The sequence below is a fragment of the Mercenaria mercenaria genome, chromosome 12 (genome assembly GCF_021730395.1).
Source record: "Mercenaria mercenaria strain notata chromosome 12, MADL_Memer_1, whole genome shotgun sequence".
In the NCBI taxonomy this organism is placed as follows: Eukaryota; Metazoa; Mollusca; class Bivalvia; order Venerida; family Veneridae; genus Mercenaria; species Mercenaria mercenaria.
This window is the reverse complement of record NC_069372.1, coordinates 68,419,480-68,439,186: the sequence shown is the minus strand read 5'-3', so window position 1 is coordinate 68,439,186 and position 19,707 is coordinate 68,419,480. Positions and strand designations below refer to the sequence as shown.

General features: G+C 36.0%; 1 protein-coding gene across 2 annotated transcripts in view; it reads right to left on the bottom strand.

The window, feature by feature from the left end:
• LOC123533912 (uncharacterized) overlaps positions 1 to 17,232 on the bottom strand; it is a 30,951-nt gene extending 13,719 nt beyond the window's left edge. The window contains exons 1-4 of one of the 2 annotated variants that reach the window (XM_045315892.2): positions 17,164 to 17,232; positions 14,212 to 14,299; positions 10,527 to 10,693; positions 1,002 to 1,126 (exon numbers count right to left, since the gene is read on the bottom strand). In XM_045315892.2, coding sequence (XP_045171827.2) covers positions 1,002 to 1,126; positions 10,527 to 10,693; positions 14,212 to 14,281 — 362 coding nt within the window. In that variant the 5' untranslated portion in view covers positions 14,282 to 14,299; positions 17,164 to 17,232. Of the gene's footprint in view, positions 1 to 1,001; positions 1,127 to 10,526; positions 10,694 to 14,211; positions 14,300 to 15,692; positions 15,720 to 17,163 lie in introns of those variants that run through there. The other variant, XM_045315891.2, reaches the window with a different exon arrangement.
• Positions 17,233 to 19,707: the final 2,475 nt, after the last annotated feature.

Genomic DNA, 19,707 nt, shown 5'->3' with positions numbered 1-19,707 from the left:
CAGTGCATCGTTATAACCGTCAATTTTGTCATAAAAATTTTATGTAGTAGGATGAACAGAAGAAAAACTACCATACATGACCTCAAAGTAGACTTACAAAGTCTGTTGAGATCAAGTAATCTATAATAAAGATTCTTTCTTCATACTGACACTGATAATTTTCTCTCAAGGTTCATGCAGAGTCGGTGATATTGTATTTTTTTCTTCAAAAAGTGCATTTCGAGATGATTTAATGGCAGATATATTTATTTTAAAGGACTCTAACGACTGATGCCTGTCTCTTACGACTGATGCCAGTGTCTTACGACTGATGCCTGTCTCTTGCGACTGATGCCAGTCTACACCTCAAAAGTGTTACACTGAGTTGACTCCTTGACAACCAGTATTTAAACTTTTATCATCAAGTAAGCTTTTATAATTAGTGGTCGTACAGTTTGTACTCGCTGGATACATATTTAGATTGTCAAGTTCAAGTTTAAATAAAAAACTTTTAAAGTCGAAATATACGAAACAGTTTGGCGTAATTTACTTTAAACAAAGAATCAAACAACAAGAATTTTTGACTGGAGCAAGCTGCACAAATACCGCAGGAACCCATTGTCGGTGCAGAATAGCCCAAGGGAGTTAAGGTTTAAAAATATTTAATTAACTATAAATGTTTAACTGGTAATCAAAAGCATCATTGCAACTAGCATAGAGCTACAATTTTAAGGGGGTGGAAGAGTGGGATAGGGGAGGACGGACATCTTATTTTAGAAATAGCAATAGATAAAGGGGAACAGCAATTTTAGAGATTATGTATATTCACTGATATAGATTTGATATGATTTCTTCTATCAATAAGGGGAATAACATATTTTTTGGTTGTCTAAAATTATTCATGGAAAATATGGGTGGATTAAGTGGTCGTCCCGAACCCCTCTCCCCCATTCCCAACCCACATTAAGCCCCCAAATTTGAGATCGCTTCTAGACCACTGTCCATATAATAACTTAACTTACGCTGTTTGTACAGTCACTTCTGTTATAACTGACCCTGTGTCAAGGCTACACGTAATGTTAGCCTTGAAGTCTCTTTTTGTGTTGATGTCTTCAATTTCTTGTACTACTACAATCATTTCGCTTCCCTGTGTAAAGTTAATAAGAAACGTAATATTTATTTATAAGACATTGACAATGTACACGAGAATATATAACCTTTAATTTTTTTTTAGCTTCATATGCCATTACAATTTTATATAGCCAATCTTAGAACATTGCATTTATTAGTTATCTTTCATCTTAAAAGTATATTTAATGTAGGGGTAACGCATATCTTTTTCGTGTTATACATCTGCAGTATCCCAAGGGATTAGTAAGTGGTTGGGACAGGTATGGCGAGAGTACCGACATATCACGAGGGATATTGCAGATATCATAACACGAAACATTTTATGTAGCATTCAATGTGTAAAAAGCTAGATATTGAATTATTGTCATTAAAGATCTATGTAATGCGCGGGAATGTTAGTGTTGATTGCTCACGAGTTCTCACGTTGGTGTCAATTTCTTTTGTTTAATAGGGCCGTTATATGCACACGTCGTTTACGCTTCGCCATGTAACGTGCATATGTGAAAGGGTTTGTTAGGCGCACGCGGGTGCAATATTTTCTCACTTGATATATTTACTCTACTATTAACACTTCTCCATGAAAATGATAAGAACATCAGTTTTATGCAAGAATGTGCCGACAAAATTAATTCAGTAAAATACGCTGAAAGTATGTATATCTAGAACTAAGATATTTAGTTAATATACTAATTTATTTTAGCTGGATTGTAATAAAAGCTTCAAGCTTATTTGAACTACTCTCGAGTCTGCTTCCTGAAAAAAAAAACAGTTCTGATGTCATATGAAAATTCATGATCGTGACCCCTGTGGGACTCGAACCCACGACCTCAGGGTTGAGCGGCCGACACCTTAAACACTAGACCACCGCTCCACTAATATATTTATGTATATTTACATTCGTACTATTCTTTCCCATTGAAAATTATGACGTTTATTTCGCATGAACAGCAAACGGAAAGGCACGAAAGTTACGTCAGCTCTGCGTAGTGTTAACGGATCGCTGTTTTGACGACGTCCGCGTATAGTCAGGGAGAACGTTCCTTAAATGACGTCTCAGTTGTTCCGTCTGGTGCACAGAATTGTAAGGAAGCTGATTTTAATGTTAAATGCAACAAAATATGTGCACTTTCTAATTTAATCTTGTTTACAAATGGAAAGGAAATAGATCTATAATGTTAAGAAATGAAACTTTTTTTCAGTGTTCATGCGAAATGAACGACAAAGTAGGATCGGCATATTGAACCAGAGCCATGGATTTGCCGATCCTATTCTGTCGTTAAATTTGCATGAACACCGAAAAAATATTTCATTTCTTATGTATTGTTTTAAAAATATCAATATACTTTGTAGTATGATGACCCCATTAATATAAAGTCCCTGTCTTAGAAGTAAACAAAATTTACTTAAGGTAGAGGACCAGAAATTGGCATTTTCCGTTCTATCACCTATGTAGGACTCCAAAATGTAAAAATGGTTACAAATATGAGAACAGTCACAATGTGAGACAATTTAACAACATATTTAAAAACTTTCCCCAGACGTGAAACCTAGTTGTTTAAATGTAAAATTGACGCTGGTCACAAATGTCACAAAAAGTCCGCAAATGTAAACACATTGTTTTTGTTTGTTTTGGGTTAAACGCCGTTTTTCAACAGTATTTCAGTCATGTAACGGCGGGCAGTTAACCTAACCAGTGGTCTTGGATTCTGTACCACTACAAACCTGTTCTCCGCAAGTAACTGTCAACCTCTCCACATGAATCAGAGGCGGAGAACTAATGATTTCAGACACAATGTCGTTTTTCAAATAGTCACGGAGAATATACACCCCGCCCGAGGATCGAACTCACGACCCCGAGATCCGTAGACCAACGCTCTACCTACTGAGCTAACCGGGCGGGCAAAAAACATTGTTCAGTTACAAATGTAATAAAAATATTTCTAAAAATGTGAAAAAGAATTTTTCACAGTCACCTTGAAAGTTTTATCTAGACCAAAATAGCAAAAGAGCATTTAGATTGTTTATATTATGCCATGAGGGGATATAATGATGGTACGTTGTTTAAACACAAGTTGAGACAGTAACAGACAGCAATGCATGAACAAAAATTCTGAGCTTCATACTTATTAAATTATCTCTCACATTTTTACTTTACTCAAAAGCATTTTCTTCATCGGGAGTAAGTAAGTAGAAAAATCTGTATGTATTGTAACAACGCACTGAGCCATATGCGGATAAGGCTTTCCGCCGCGCTTCGATGAAACTTCCCAGCAGCGATTGGTATCAAGCCTAACTATAAAACGCTTGCCGCTCCACGTGGAGCTTTATACAGATTGTATCTATACTCAGTTCGCAGAAAGATTCATTTCGTAAATCAGAGCTGTAATAATAAGGGTGCCAAACTGTCAAAAAATTCGCACGCCGAAACAATGCTACAGAAAACACTTTCTGGGGGAAATAATCGGCCATAACTACAATGTGACGTAGGCAATCTGGATGGTTAACGGTCCTGGCCTATATATAATGTTTATACACATCCTGACGAAGTTTGCTGAAGTTTGGATAAAGGATTTAAACAAACTTTCCAAGTTAATGTGCGTACAGTGCTAAATTATGACAAATTTGGCAATTAAAAGGCCATAATTCCAGTGTCTAGGCAGACCTTGGTACATAGTTTCTTTAAGATCATGCATTTTATACAAAGACCGTACCTTGGTACGTTTGAAGGTGTATGTACCCTACTCGATGATGGTGTGGTAGGGGACATATGCAAGAGCTAAAAAGGACAATGTTATACATTGAAAAATACGTTATCTGCAGATGTATACATTTTACTTCACTAACGGTCTCAGTGAAACTAATCAAACCACAACTATACACTAAGCAAATCTTCTAACGCCGGAGTTAGATTTATGCCAATGTCCTTCTTTTAATTTCTCAATTCAATACCTTTGAAATTTTAAACACATATGGAAAAAAAAATCTTTGAGGTTTTCCTTCCCTTGACGTATACCTCGCGAAATCTTTTCACCGCGAATGCGCAAACAGTGGAATTGTTTTTACTATCGTAGTAAATTTTCTCTTGGTAGAAGAAGACAAATTATGCGAAAATAACCAGGTATTATTGGCATAATTTCATTCTAAATCAACTAAAACTTATTATTTTTCCCTTTTCTCAAAATATTTTATATAAGAATTTTCTGTAATAAAAGCTACATTTTCAGGACAAAATTTACGTCTGCTTTGTTTACATTTCATCAATGAACATCTTGTGATGCAACAAATAAGGTATTAGGCCAACTTATCAAAATCAGGGTTTCGTGACTTTTCTGAAAACTCTCACTTTTAATGAGTGTGTTTTTTAAGGATAATTCCGAGCATTTGAAACAGCCTAAAGGCAGGCTCTAATCCAGAGAACATATCAACAACATATCATCCAATACAAAAATTTCCCTAAGATTCCTTAAACGAAATGTCAAAATCCCAAATGAAAGAGTCAAAGTGGTTGCAAATAAAACTTTTGTTAGATCCCAGTTAGAGTACTGTTCCAACATATGGCATCCAAAGCAAAATACCTGACTCTATAAATAGAACAAGTTCAAAGATCTGCAGTAAGATATGTTTATAATGACAACAGTACACCAGTAGTGTTTCAAAATGTAAAATGAACTAAACTGAAAAACCAAAGAACAACGCCGTAAGATCAGTGCAGTTACTATGTTGTATTAGATCCAACAACACCTTGTTTTTGTTGACAAAAGTCACCTAAGAAGAACTATTTGATACCGTATTCAAAGACACATTATCATGCAAATTGCTTTTTTTCACAGTAGTAAATATCTGTGGAACAGTCTCCCTGTGTCTTTGCAAGCCAGTCCAAGCTTAGAAATATTTGCTGGTCAGCTGCCACCCTTGTATTAGTTCTTATTCAACTTTCTGCTTTTACTTTTAACCTGACCTGTTAAGCTATCCCTGACAATGCGCCTGCTAGTCGTAATCGTTAACGATTGCTAAGCAGTAGAACATAGACAAAGAGAAGCATTGTCCAAAGCCTACCACTAATGTAAAGTAAACAAGATACATCTACATCTACATCTTTCACCCAACCGTTGATTTCCGACTATCACTGGGCGGCGCTGTCAGAGAAACATTTGTTAAAGAAATGATATGTTACAATGATAAAAGAATAAAAGCTAAAAAGACAGTATGCTACAGTTAAAATGGGACAGAGGCAATAGAATTACATACTGACCCCCGCCAGCCTCTCTCTAAAGATACTGAGACTGGGGCTAGATACCTGTAAAAAGAGCAGCTGTCAATTACCAGGTGCCTGCAACAACTTAAAGGGACAGGGTATTAGGCAAAGTTGATCATGAAATAGCAGTTCACGGAGGAAAAACACCAATATTTTCCACAGATGCAGAGCTTAAGTTAAACAAGATGCCCAAGAGCAGCATCTCGAGCCCGCCAGCTGTCAAAAGGAATGGGAGTGAGTCCGCATAAAAATCCGTACCAGCAGAGATAGGTCACAATTAACCTCAACTAGCATGTTGAAATACAGGGAAGTTGTCTAGATTCTTCCATACGGCAAGTAATAAAAAAATACAACATAAGCTATTTATAGTAACAAAAAGGCAAGTAATTCTAGGTTCTTGCACATGACACTCCGTCTCATGATGGTTAACAATTGTGCCAAGTTACATCAAAATCCCTCTATGCATATAACGAAATGCTCCGGACAAAGTGATTCATGTGTATGACCTTTGACCTCTAAGTGTGACCTTGACCTAAACACCTAGGGACCGTGTTCGTAGGCAGGGCAATCCGTCTCATAATGGTCATTACATTAATTCTACATTCATGCCAATTGCATCAAAATCCCACCATGCATTAAGAAGAAATGCTCCGGATAAACTCATTCTTCAATTTGACCTTTGACATCAAACTGTGACCTTTACCTTTGAGATAAGAACATGGAGTTAGCACAGTACACTCCTTACACTGAGGTTAACATTCGCGCCAGATATAAACAAGATTGTTCCATGCATGTCAAAGTCATGGTCCGGACAAAATCGGACGGACGCATAGACGAGCATGCACCGAACCGCCATAAAAGTGGCGACTAAGTCGAGCTCACCGCAAGCGGGCTCGACAAAAATCGCTTTAAATTCATGGCAAGTCTTGGATATGGCTATATCCGTTCAGAAGGTGTTAACATTGCTGCTGATTTTGCATTTCAACTAGGTAAAAGAACTAAAAAATCGGCCATTAACAATTAAATTGATTAGAGGTTTTTGGGAAGATGGCCCGAACTTAGAGTTCTAGAGCCAAGGGGGTTAGAAAACGCCCGCGGTAGAAAGGCATTAGAAGCTGTTGTCCAGCATACTTTGCAAAGCCAAAAATTCTCTTGAAGAACACGAATTTCAACGTAAACCCCACCTAATCTATTATATTGATGAGAAAGGGCTCATCATTGATCATAAGTCCCCGCATAATCATAGCTTAGCTGTGATTACTGTCTAGTGGTTATTACCTCTGGTAAAGGAAAAACCGTCACTTTGATAGGAGGTGCAAGTGCATATGGGTCAAGTATATCACCGTTTTTAATATTTCCTGGTAAAAGAATTAAACAAGAACTGTTGCAAGGAAAATTTTCAGGTGCCGTTGGTGCAGTAATCGACTCAGGCTGTTCCTTTTTAAGGCAGTATCTGACAACACACTTTATCAAATATGTCTCAGGTCGTGAAGGACAGAAGTTGCTGGTTTTTCTTGATGACCACAGGTCTCATGTTTTAGCTGGTTTGTATGAGTGGGCTAAGGATCAAGGAATTGTATTTTGCATGCCCACACTTCGCACATGCTTCAGTCATTGGATGTTTACTGTTATGTGCTTTTCCAACGAATGTATGACGCTGCATGCCACCAGCTAATGGGGCAGACAACATCTGTAATCAGTAGATACAATGTTTGTGAAATAGTATGCAAGGTGTATTCTAGAGCCCGTTCAGTCTCGTTTCAAAAAGATAGGCATATGTCCCCCTTCAATTCAATTCGTCAGGAGTACCTGATACCAGCAGAAGTGTATCAAGAATCAAGCAATGAATTAGATCACGGCAGCCAAGATACTGTACCTGGAGGTATCAACAATGACCATGTATCACCACGGCACGAGGACCTCTTCAGGTAGAAGAAGAAAAAGCTTAGAGAAATGAGAAGTAAAGAAAAGAAAACACGTAACACCATTAGTAAAGTTGTTTCAGGTCGAGAAATCACAAATAGTATTTTGAACCAACTGAAAGATCATGAATCAGAGCAGAATGTCCGACGCGATAAAACAAAAAAGAAAACTTTGAAACCAAACAGTATGAATCCGAAGAAACAAGGATAGCTCAGTTACAACACCCTAGAGCCTCAGCCAGGTCCACCACATATCAATTTTCAAGACAGCGGTGAAAAAACATCATCAGACTACGACAAAGAGGAAGATAAGTGTTGTGTATGCAAAATTTTCCACTTCAGGAGTGTCAAAAAGTGTTTCATTGATCTTCGTTAAATGGGCTCATTGTGACGGCTTGAGAAATGGCCAGCCGTGCAAGCATTTGATCCACTTAACATGCTACACACCAGTGAGCGTTGTCAGAAGAGATGATCGATTTTACTACACAGACTGTAATTACTAAGTTTGAGAGTCCTAGACCCAATCTATACAGAGTTATAAGTGTTTTGGTACTAAAGGTCATATTGAACTTGACCTTTGGCTTCAGAGTCATCTAGTAGTTAGGATCAACCTCTCTACTAAGTTTAAAGGTCCTAGTGTCAAGCATTGCCGAATTATCAAGCATTTTGGTACTAAAGGTCATTGTGATCTTGACCCTGACCTTTGCCTTCAGGGTCACCTTCTGGTCTGGACCAAAATCCTTGCTAAGTTTGAGGGTTCTACATATAAGCATTGAAGAGAACTAAAGGTTACAGTAACTTTGACTTTTGACTTCAAGGTCATCTACTCTTTAGGTCTAACCTAAGGAGAGATATAAGGGTCGGGCCCTCTTTTCAACCTAGGGGTATAATTTGAACAAACTTGGTAGATGACCACTAGGCAATACTACATACCAAATAGCAAAGGCATAGGCCTTGAAGTTTAACACTAGAAGATTTTTAAAGAATCTTTTCCTATATAAGTCTATTCAAAACTTGTGACCCCCGGGCGGGGCCACTTTTCATCCAAGAGGCATAATTTGAACAATTTTGGCATAGGACTGACTACTAGGCAATATTACATACCAAATATCAAAGGACTGGGTCTTGTACTTTAAGACAAGAAGAATTTAAAGCGTTTTCCTATATAAGTTTTGTAAAACTTGGGACCCCACAGCAGGTCCTCTATTCTGCCCTAGGGGCAAAAATTGAACAATCTTGGTAGAGAAGACCTAGGCAGTATTACATACCAAACATCAAAGGCCTAGGCCTTGTGGTTTCAGATAAGAAGATTTTTAAAGTTTTCAGTAAAGAAATTTTTTTTTAGCTGTGCAATGGACTGGCACACATCGTTAAAATTTCACACTCAACACGGCTACTCTACCACTGAGTTATTGAGGCAGTTGTGTAAATATCATGTTACTGGAACCCTTGCTACTGCCTTATTGACATATATTCGCTTTATTTTTTTCTAGTGAGCATCCTCGTGTTTTGATTTAATGCGATAACAGTCTACGTCCTCGCACACAAAATAACTTAGTGGTCAATGATCAAGCAATTTGTGGCTGCAATTTAGTACTGTCTGTCCTAAATCTCGTGAGTGCGACATCCGAGCATTCGATGCGTGAAATTGTTGCGCACAATTAGAGGGTCGCATTGGATTATATTTTCACATATTGACCATGCGTTCGAAGGTAACGACGTATGTTATCCTTTGTGACATATAAGATGTTTGGCATGTTTCAAAAACGCATTTTTTCAATTCTTCTCGCGTTTATTTATATGTAATCTGCGGACGCGTTCAGAGAGTCGCCCCAATTTGGAAAAAAGTGATTTTAACGTCAGAGGTTATTTCTTAGGTCACGGAGTTTGATTGGCCAGCTTGTAATGACAACAGTTTTCGCGATCAGTTTTGCTCAGTCAAGTGTGACTTACCAATTCTAAGTGTTCCGTCTCTTGTGACAAGAAAGGAAAATTATGCTGTGCCCTTGTACATGTATGCAATGACGCAAACATTTGCCGAGGGTTGTTATTCAGCTTCGTGCTATCTATCACATTATCTAGCCACTGATCTTGCTTCACGTTTGTAAGATTAAGTTTATTAACGTTATCAGTGCTGACGGGGTACATGTGTTGACCTGGTTTGAAGCAAGTTTTCGCCCATTATTGTTTACTACTGTGTTTTCAAAATCAAATTTGTGTTTTAAAATCGGTTTTACATTTGTAGGAATGTTTTTCTTACATTTGTGACTAAAAAATATGTTTTTACATTTGTGACGTCTTTATGACGTTTGTGACCAGCGTCATATTTACATTTAGAACAACTACATGTAGGTTTCACATTTTTGGATCCTTTTTACATATATTGTAAAATTATTAAGTATCTCACATTTGTGACTGTTTTCATGATTGTAACCATTTTTACATTGGGGTTTCCGACACAACTATTTTTCATTTTCAATTTTGGCTTTCTCCGGTTGTTATGCAAAAATCAAAATTCTATTATGGCCGAAGGATGCCAGAACTGCATACTATGATACGAGTTGCATGGAAATCACCGGTCAGATTGAAATTACGAGTCGGCTGCTTTAATATGAGATTTTGTTGATTTCATTATGCACTAGTAAAGAAGACGTTTATTTTTTGAGTAATTCGGAGATTTTACATCTTTTTTACATAAAGAAGAAAGGACACCATAACTTTCTCTGTGCAAAATACATGTAGATTATGACACATGTATTTGCGGATGTAATGGCAATATGCAATTTTCGTGCATTTCACAACAGGATGCTACCTAGTGCTAAAAGAATTTTGCCGATTTTTCCACACAGCTCGACAAATACATGTAAACACCGCTCCAGTTTAGCTGGATACAAAAAAAAAAAAAAAAAACAGACAAAAGCTGTAAGTAAGTGTCATGTACCGGCTTTAAAAAGATTCCTCGTACTTGTTCTATTCGTTGTTATATTTATTTGCCCTTCTCACAGTTTATAAAGTGCATTGAATTTATCAAAAATATATTTTTGATCCTTTATAATGTTGTTTGACAGTCTTTAATGGATTTGGCCAAATTGAAGATCCAGACAGGGTCGTTGCTGGTTCAAATCCTATTAAATAGCTGTGGCGGCGGTTCTGAAATGTCAAGTTCTTTCACCTAAAGAAACATATATTTATTCTTCTATGCTAGTATGATGGAAATTCATAACAAGTTATTTACTTACCAGTGCCGGGGCAGAACCATTACAATCGGCATTTGCAAATGTATATTCAGAAATTGCTGTATCTGTTGTCTTTGACGCACATACGCCACTGACAAAAATGACACCTGTGTTAGTTTGCCCTTCAATTGTAAAGGTATATTCTGGTCCGGCTTTACATGTTACTTCCGCTGTAAAAGTGATGACGTGTTGTTTCGAATACGTATGACAATATTTAATGTAATAAAACGGTCTTTTGCAAAACAGGTAAATGTAACAATTAGCTATAGTAATTCATTTTGATCAACCGTATACATATACCTTAATATAACCGAATACGTTTAATTTAATGGCCATATCATTTGAAAACAAGAACTGTTGTTTTAGCATAACCTACTTTGGTGTTATACAAAATTAGAGTTGGTATGAAGAAAGAATAAAGAAACAAAAAATGCAAATGGTATGTTCTAACTATTAGACAGTTTCAAATAATGTATCAAAATATGCAAAATGTGCTGTTTCATTCACGCGACTCTTTATCAGGCCGCAAGTAAGAAACATGTTGTTCATTCCTATTAGAAGAACAAGTTATGGAGTTCAACAAGTCACCCATTGAGAAATTCAATCCACTTATTACAGATTTAATTCCCTCGTGTCATAAATATATAAATTTATGTTTCTGTTTACTCAGGAAACAGACAACTGTTGGCTTAAAGCTTTTATTTCATGGTTCATGTACATGTCCTTGAATACAACAATACATGTATTAAATTATATCTTTTTGCATCTAAGGTTTCATAGAAAGCATACGAAAATTCGCCTCCTTTGGGTTAATTTTTGGGTATACAAAAAGAAATGTAAAATGTATTAACTCGTACTCGTATGAACGTGGCATTTATTGAAAAGAGGAATCAGTAATTTTCAGAAAAGCTGAGTGCATATTTTGAAACATTGATAATTAGAAATGTTCCTTTGTAATAAATCAAAGATAGTATTTCACATCGCTTACGTGTAAATCCCTAGCAACCGGCACAGGTACCGCTCGCTTAGTTGCTTATGACCGGACCTCACCACGGTAACATTTATATTGATGGAACTGGAATATAATGTCTGCGGTTCATTTCTATTAACGCGATTTTTAAGGTAGGTACGACAGATTATTAAGGAAGGTTTGTCACTTAGTTGGGACATGACGTAATGACTGGAAGGATCTGACTAATTCAGAGGTTTAAGCAGAAAGAAACATATCCATCCCTGTACATTTAATAAAGCTGTCTCACCCTTAAAAGAAAAGAATCCATATAAAGGGCAAGAACAGTGTAAGTAATAAAAAATGTCTTTGCGAGAAAGAACTAAGTCTAAACGATGTCGATGTTGCAAAACATATCCTTTCCGCTTTTTGACATTATAATGTAGGACGGGTTTAAAAGTTTAGTCAACTTGAAAATTGCTAATTTTAGTATCTTCTTGTAGCCGATCACACTCAAGTATAACTGATGGAATGTGAGAACCACGACACAGTTGTGTACGGCAGCGGATCAAATGTAGCTCGATCGTATAAAAGCTATCTACTCTTAATAGGTGGACGAGTAGTTTAGTGTGCAGTCATTTTTTCTTTAAAAAAATAGATAAAAGATGAAGTGTTTTCTTGTTGTGGATGAGGTTTCTTATTTTTAGGTCGTTGTAAATATTTTGAATATGACAAAGTTTAGTTGACCCGTTTATTACTGAAGCACTGATCTAAGTAACAAAGAATCAAGGCGTTCGATAGGCTTGTCGCCTGATATATTATGATGCGCAAGAACAGAACCACGGGGGTGTTAGCCCTCTGACATCGTCGGACATATTTGTGGTGGCAACATTGCTCATAGTAACGTCGGACATTTTTGTGGTGGCAACATTGCTCATAGTAACGTCGGGCATTTTTGTGGCGGCAACATTGCTTATAATAACGTCGGACATTTTTGTGGTGGCAACATTGCTCACAGTAACGTCGGGCATGTTTGTGGTGGCAACATTGCTCACAGTAACGTCGGGCATTTTTGTGGTGGCAACATTGCTCACAGTAAACGTCGGGCATTTTTTGTGTGGCAACATTGCTCATAGTAACGTCGGGCATTTTTGTGGTGGCAACATTGCTCACAGTAACGTCGGGCATTTTTGTGGTGGCAACATTGCTCACAGTAACGTCGGACATTTTTGTGGTGGCAACATTGCTCACAGTAACGTCGGGCATTTTTGTGGTGGCAACATTGCTCACAGTAACGTCGGGCATTTTTGTGGTGACGACGGGCATTTTTGTGATGGCAACATTGCTCACAGTAACGTCGGACATTTTTGTGGTGGCAACATTGCTCACAGTAACGTCGGGCATTTTTGTGGTGGCAACATTGCTCACAGTAACGTCGGACATGTTTGTGGTGGCAACATTGCTCACAGTAACGTCGGGCATTTTTGTGGTGACGACGGGCATTTTTGTGATGGCAACATTGCTCACAGTAACGTCGGACATTTTTGTGGTGGCAACATTGCTCACAGTAACGTCGGACATTTTTGTGGTGGCAACATTGCTCACAGTAACGTCGGGCATTTTTGTGGTGACAACATTGCTCACAGTAACGTCGGGCATTTTTGTGGTGGCAACATTGCTCATAGTAACGTCGGGCATTTTTGTGGTTGCAACATTGCTCACAGTAACGTCGGGCATTTTTGTGGTGGCAACATTGCTCACAGTAATATCGGACATTTTTGTGGTGGCAACATTGCTCACAGTAACGTCGGGCATTTTTGTGGTGGCAACATTGCTCACAGTAACGTCGAGCATTTTTGTGGTGGCAACATTGCTCACAGAAACGTCGGACATTTTTGTGGTGGCAACATTGCTCACAGTAACTTCGGACATTTTTGTGGTGGTGGCAACATTGCTCATAGTAACTCCGGACAATTTTGTGGTGGCAACATTGCTCACAGTAACGTCGGACATTTTTGTGGTGGCAACATTGCTCCCAGTAACGTCGGGCATTTTTGTGGTGGCAACATTGCTCCCAGTAACTTTGTGGTGGCAACATTGCTCACAGTAACGTCGGGCATTTTTGTGGTGGCAACATTGCTCACAGTAACGTCGGACATGTTTGTGGTGGCAACATTGCTCACAGTAACGTCGGACATTTTTGTGATGGCAACATTGCTCACAGTAACGTCGGACATTTTTGTGGTGGCAACATTGCTCACAGTAACGTCGGACATTTTTGTGGCGGCAACATTGCTCATAGTAACGTCGGACATGTTTGTGGTGGCAACATTGCTCATAGTAACGTCGGGCTTTATGATTTGATTTATGTTTTGATAACAGTTGACATATTTTCATAAAACATAATTTACTTGGACGTCAATATAGCGTTGTAAAAGATAAATGTAACAGCCCATTCTCTTTTGACCAGTATGATGTAAACTGCCTTTAAAGACGTAGCCATTGTCACGATGTTGAAATAACTTAAAAGCTACTAGCAGCAGCATATCATTTTTCTGAATTCGTTAAAGGAAAAAAAGTAAAGCTATTTGATATGGATGTTCTAACATATAGCGACGTGATTCGTTTTGTAAGTGCTAAAACCTGTTGTAAAATGTTAATCAGAATATATTTTACAAATGTATATATTAGTTATGATCATTTTCCTTTGTGACTTTCAAAAAAATAGACTGAGCTTACTGATGTTGGGCTCTCCGTGTATATGACACAGCATCAGTGTCGTGACAAAGAGTAAGAGTAATTCGTGCATGTCTAGATTCAACAAAATCTGAAAACAGAAATGGTAAAAGATAATATATGTGACAAAACATAATTTGAGATCAGCTTAGGCTCTAAATAAAATAAATCTGAATGGTGGATGTTAGAATTACTATTGAGCTTGGAAAATGGCTGAAAATAGACTGAATAACATTAATGTTATAACAAATTTTTCCGTACTTATTTGATGTTATTTTTCTGATAATTATCAAAATATTTTTGCCAAAACTCATATCAATTCCTTGATGTTTGTTACATAATATTGCCAGTCATTGAATGCAAAGACAAAGAAAATCGAAAGAGGACATATCTAGTTACTATTCAGAAAATAACAAAAGTTTTTGTCTGAGTTGAATTTATTCAAGTGCCCAATTGGCTCTGTTGGCTTTGGTCATTTTTGTACATTGATATTGCGATTTTTTTTCTGATTGTTTTCGTCGTCCAAAATTTTGTGACGTTACACAAGAAGGGACGAATAAATTGTTTCTGTCATTGGAATGGGATTGATCCAACCTACCTGTCTAAGTAGACTGTGAGAAAGGAAAGTGATCGAAATCGTCAAAACAATGCGACGGCGTACACAATTTACCGCGAAAAATGACCAAAGGCTACAGATACTTGTAGTCAAGTTTTATACTTATTTAAGTAGGCTGGATTAATAATAAAACAATTGTTGCCTTTTAGGTTCGGTCAATATGTGAATTTATCGACCTCACCAAAAGGCAATAATTGTATAATATAACTTCTCGGTAAATCAATGCTGTCTAACAGAAAATGGTCAGAAAAAATAAAAGTTTGAATTTCCTTGGGAAATAAATCAGTAAACGTGTATTATTTTTAATGATACTACCTACTATTTTCAATGATTCTACCAACACAATAATTTAACAATTATTGTACTTTGGAAGTAATAAATCTCATTTTGCCGTTTGTCGCTGAATAAAATCATCGTTAGGAATTCAGATGCACAGGAATTATATCACGAGGGTGTAGCCCGAGTGATATAATAATATGCATCTGAACGACAAACAATGATTTATTCAAGAGCAAATCACTAATTGAGATATATTATTTCGATTCTAACACTTTACAAAGGATTTTAAAATACATTCTTGACGATATCAATTAAATATTTGCCTGTTTTCTGTTGTTTTCTTTTTCAGCGCGCCGCTGGGTCGTTTAACGGTATTGCATAATAATTGTGACGTCATGAATGAATTGATGTTTAATAACACACATATTCAGCCTTTTTTGTTTGATTTTTATTTCATCGACGTTTCGGCGCAATGCCTTTTCAAAAAAAAACATAATATGAAAGTAACGGTATGTAAAATTGACATAACGTTGAATGGCGAAACGAAATGGCATATTGCACAACTGTCTTGATTAAATAACACACATACTGAGCTGGTCATTCGCTTTGAAGAATAACTCCCAAACACTTTCACCTAAACTGAATTATTTCGCAAGACCAATTACCATTTCCTGTCCTGGTGTGTATGAACAAAGGAGCGTGACGGCCTGCCATGCGCAAAGAAACATTCCTATCATATATTATCTAAGTTTTAGAATAACAGACAAATCAGAATCGAAGTAATTTATAGGAGAAGCCTATTGTTTATATACTCGGGCGGTTATACGTCGTTCGAAATAATTTCACTCGGGCTGTGCACTCGTGAAATTATAACGTCCGACATATAAACGAACATCGTGTACAGTAGTGTTAAAACACGGTTTTCCTAATACTACTAGGTGTAATTCAACCCGTTAAAATTTTGATTTCACAAAGCAACCTAAGAATCATCTAGTTTCAAGTGTGAATAATAATCCTGTCCCCATTTTGTACTTTATTTGGACCATCCGTCTGTCTATCATAAAACCGTGGGCACTGTGTAACCTTTCGCCCCTGTGAAGAACTGATCAAGTCCGGTTTTAGAATACAATGAATAGAAAAGTCTGAACATGTTAATGGGTATACAGAGGAAAATATCAGGATAAAAATAGGGCATGTAAAAATGTATGATGTTTGAGTTATTTTACTTAGCATTTGAGTTAATATATTATTTGAAAATTGAACCAGAAAGAATTAAATAACCATCTCAGTTTTTCAATTTTCTTCATTTGTAGCACCCGCTAGGTAAGAAAGCTGATTGTTGTGATTGCAAAATTCTAATATGATCTCAAAATTATATCAGATTTTGGCTGTAGTGTCAAGATCCTTTTTCGATAAAAATGATGTTGCTACTTCTGTTTATTAAGGAGATAAATTTGTAAGAAAAAGTAATTTCATCGAATGCGTAATCAGACAGATTCATTCATAAACTTTAAGCAGTATTTTAAAAGACTACAATTTTTCTTTAATAGAAGCATTATTCTTTTATTTTCCAAGTATGGTGTTAAACTCTGATCATTGATTTAAAAAGGTTATACATTGTCAACGTTTCAACACAAATGCCATTACATTACAAACTCCTAAGTCTTCTTTAACATCCTGAGCTAGATTTGTATCAAGAAACACATTTTTCTCTCCATGTAAGATTATTTCTCAGAACAAATATCTAGATGAGATCAATTCGGATGATACTAGACTGATAATATTATAATATAATATTATCAGTTCTCTGAGAAAATTTCTAAAATAGACTGACATTTGTCACAAAGTCGAAATGTTTTGACAAATTCTGAATCAATATAGTGGCTATTCTAGTACAGAGTCATGAAAGAAAAAAAAAACCTTATTAAACATTAAGAAAAAGTAATATTTCCATCGCAAAATGTATTACTATTTATTAATTTTATTACTTGTATATAACAAAATTATTTCATATTCAAAATAATTATCAGTAATTTAAAAGTCTGTAAACAAATCTCTACCTCTTAATAATATTCGTACGAATTCTTCCAACAACAAATGCGCAATATGAAAATGTTTGATCGTGTGCAAATATATAGATTACCGGGTATAAAAGTAAAAAAAAAACTTGTAATATCGTGACGTATCTTATTTATGTATTTTTCTATATAAGGCCAACATATTTAATAACATGTGTCAGAATGCATCGATATTCCCGTCCAGGACTGCTACAAATGAATATGTTATTTTTCTCGCATACCTAATAATACAAATACTAGAAAAATGTAAAACGAATGGTTTTCTTTGCAGCACAATTAACTTTTAGAAGCATATTTAACGAAACACGTTAAACGCACATCCGTAAACAGAATTCTGATATGACAAGCAATGCATAAATCGTCACAACGTCATGATTATGTTGACGTCACGTCGACGTGATTTTTAGCGACATATATGCATCCAGAAGTAGTGCTTTCAAATTTGATCCAACATTTTACTTAATAACATGTTTTAAACAAAATTTCACATTGCATAATTGTCTTGATTAATTTACACACAACCTAAGCTTGATATTCGCTTGGCAGAATAATTCACCATTTTCGCCGAAACTGAACTCTTCCGCAAGACGTATTGCCATTTCCGGTCCTGGTGTGTATAAACAAAAGTGCATGACGACCTACCATTTGGCGCCATGCATGCGCAAAGGAAAGTTCTATCATATATCTAAATTTTACAACAAAGACATAGAATCGAAATAATTTATAGCAAAACCGTGTTTTAACACTATTTATACACTCCGGCGGTTATACGTCCTTCGAAATAATTTCACTCTGGCTGCGCCATGATGAAATTATTACGCCCGACGTATAACCGCTCATCGTGTATAGACAGTGTTAAAACACTGCTTTGCTATAGATTATTTATTAGATGACGTCATGAAGTTTCAAAAGTATACAAAATCACCGTGTTTCGGCTAAGTTTTATCATCTGTAGCATGGCATTATTTATCCCATGTTTGACGTCGTGGGAGTGACATAAGGCCATTTCAAATTTACTATTCTAATATGACTAGCAACGACAATATTATGTTGACGCCATGTCATGAACACCATATCTTACATTTTCACTCGTGGCTAAGCCACTAGTAAAAATATTGCATCTGATGTTCACTCATGAAAGATATTTATAATCATATTTTAAACAAACAAATATCCTCTATATATGAGCGGCTTCATGAAAGCTTTATTTACAAAAAATATATATACCAAAAGTAAAACAAATCAACTAAGGCTTCAGTTAAGATGAACGTGGCTATTGATGTCAGGATTCTCTAACGGCTTGCGACGTCATCGAAATAACTTTGGCTTATTTTGAATTTTCCGTTGGCAGCGAAACGGTTAATCATAAAAGCGGTTTTATGTTGAAGTCACGTCGATGTAACATTTACCACCATGTACGCATCTAGAAATAGCGCTTTCAACTTTGATCTTATATAAAAACAGGTTTAAAACGTAATGTCAAATACAATAATTGTCAAAATCAATTTACACCACACACGGAGTTGATTATTAGCTGTGAAAAATAATTCGCCATCATTTGCGCCCTCACGGAACTATTTTGCAAGACGTATTTCCGGTCCTGACGTGTATAACAAAACAGCGTAACAACTTACTATTTGGCGCCATACATGCTCCAATAAACAGTTTTATCATGTTTTATCAAAATTTTACAATAAAAGATTTTTTAGAAACGAAATAATTTATACGAAAACCGTGTTTGAATACTTTTTTATATACTAGGGTGGCTGAAATATTCAAGTTTCAACTTTTTTTTCAACATCAGGGCATATAATATGCGTGTGATGAAAACATTGATACACATATTGAACCAGTATTTATAAAGACAATACTAAGTGTACAAGACAATCAATGCAACATACCGTTTATCTAAAAATAGAGCTATATATCAAGTTACTGTTTCTAGAAGTTAAACATGTGCATCAAACTATGAGATCAGTGCATTTTATGGAGAATGAAATTATCTAAACTGGGACAAAATGATCTTACAAAATAATGCTAGTTTAACAAGTTTTACCTTAATTTAGCAATTCATCTAGTGTGAATGAACTTGGATGGTTAAAATAATATTTTGGTATGATATTTTTGTACTGACACAGAAAAAGTCACATTCAATGTAGTGAAATTCATTCCCTAACTTAAATATTTTGACACAAACTGCAACTATTTTTCTCTTTCACAATCGGAATACGATATGCAATAGTGTCTTAAAGTTTACAAGATTCTTTCAGTTAAATTATATTAAACACAAATAACAAATACTTTAATGAAATACAATTTGTATTTTTTATACACAATCCCGCATTTAGCAAAATGTAAAAAGTTTTTATTTTTGTACAAATAGTGTATCTTGACATTTGAACCTTTCCTCTGATTTTAAACGTCTTAAGTTTGAAACATTTTGATAAAAAATACTCAGTTCAAAAAATTAAAACTCGTCATGCATTTTTTAAAATAGAATATCCAAATGAAATTGTATTTATTCTT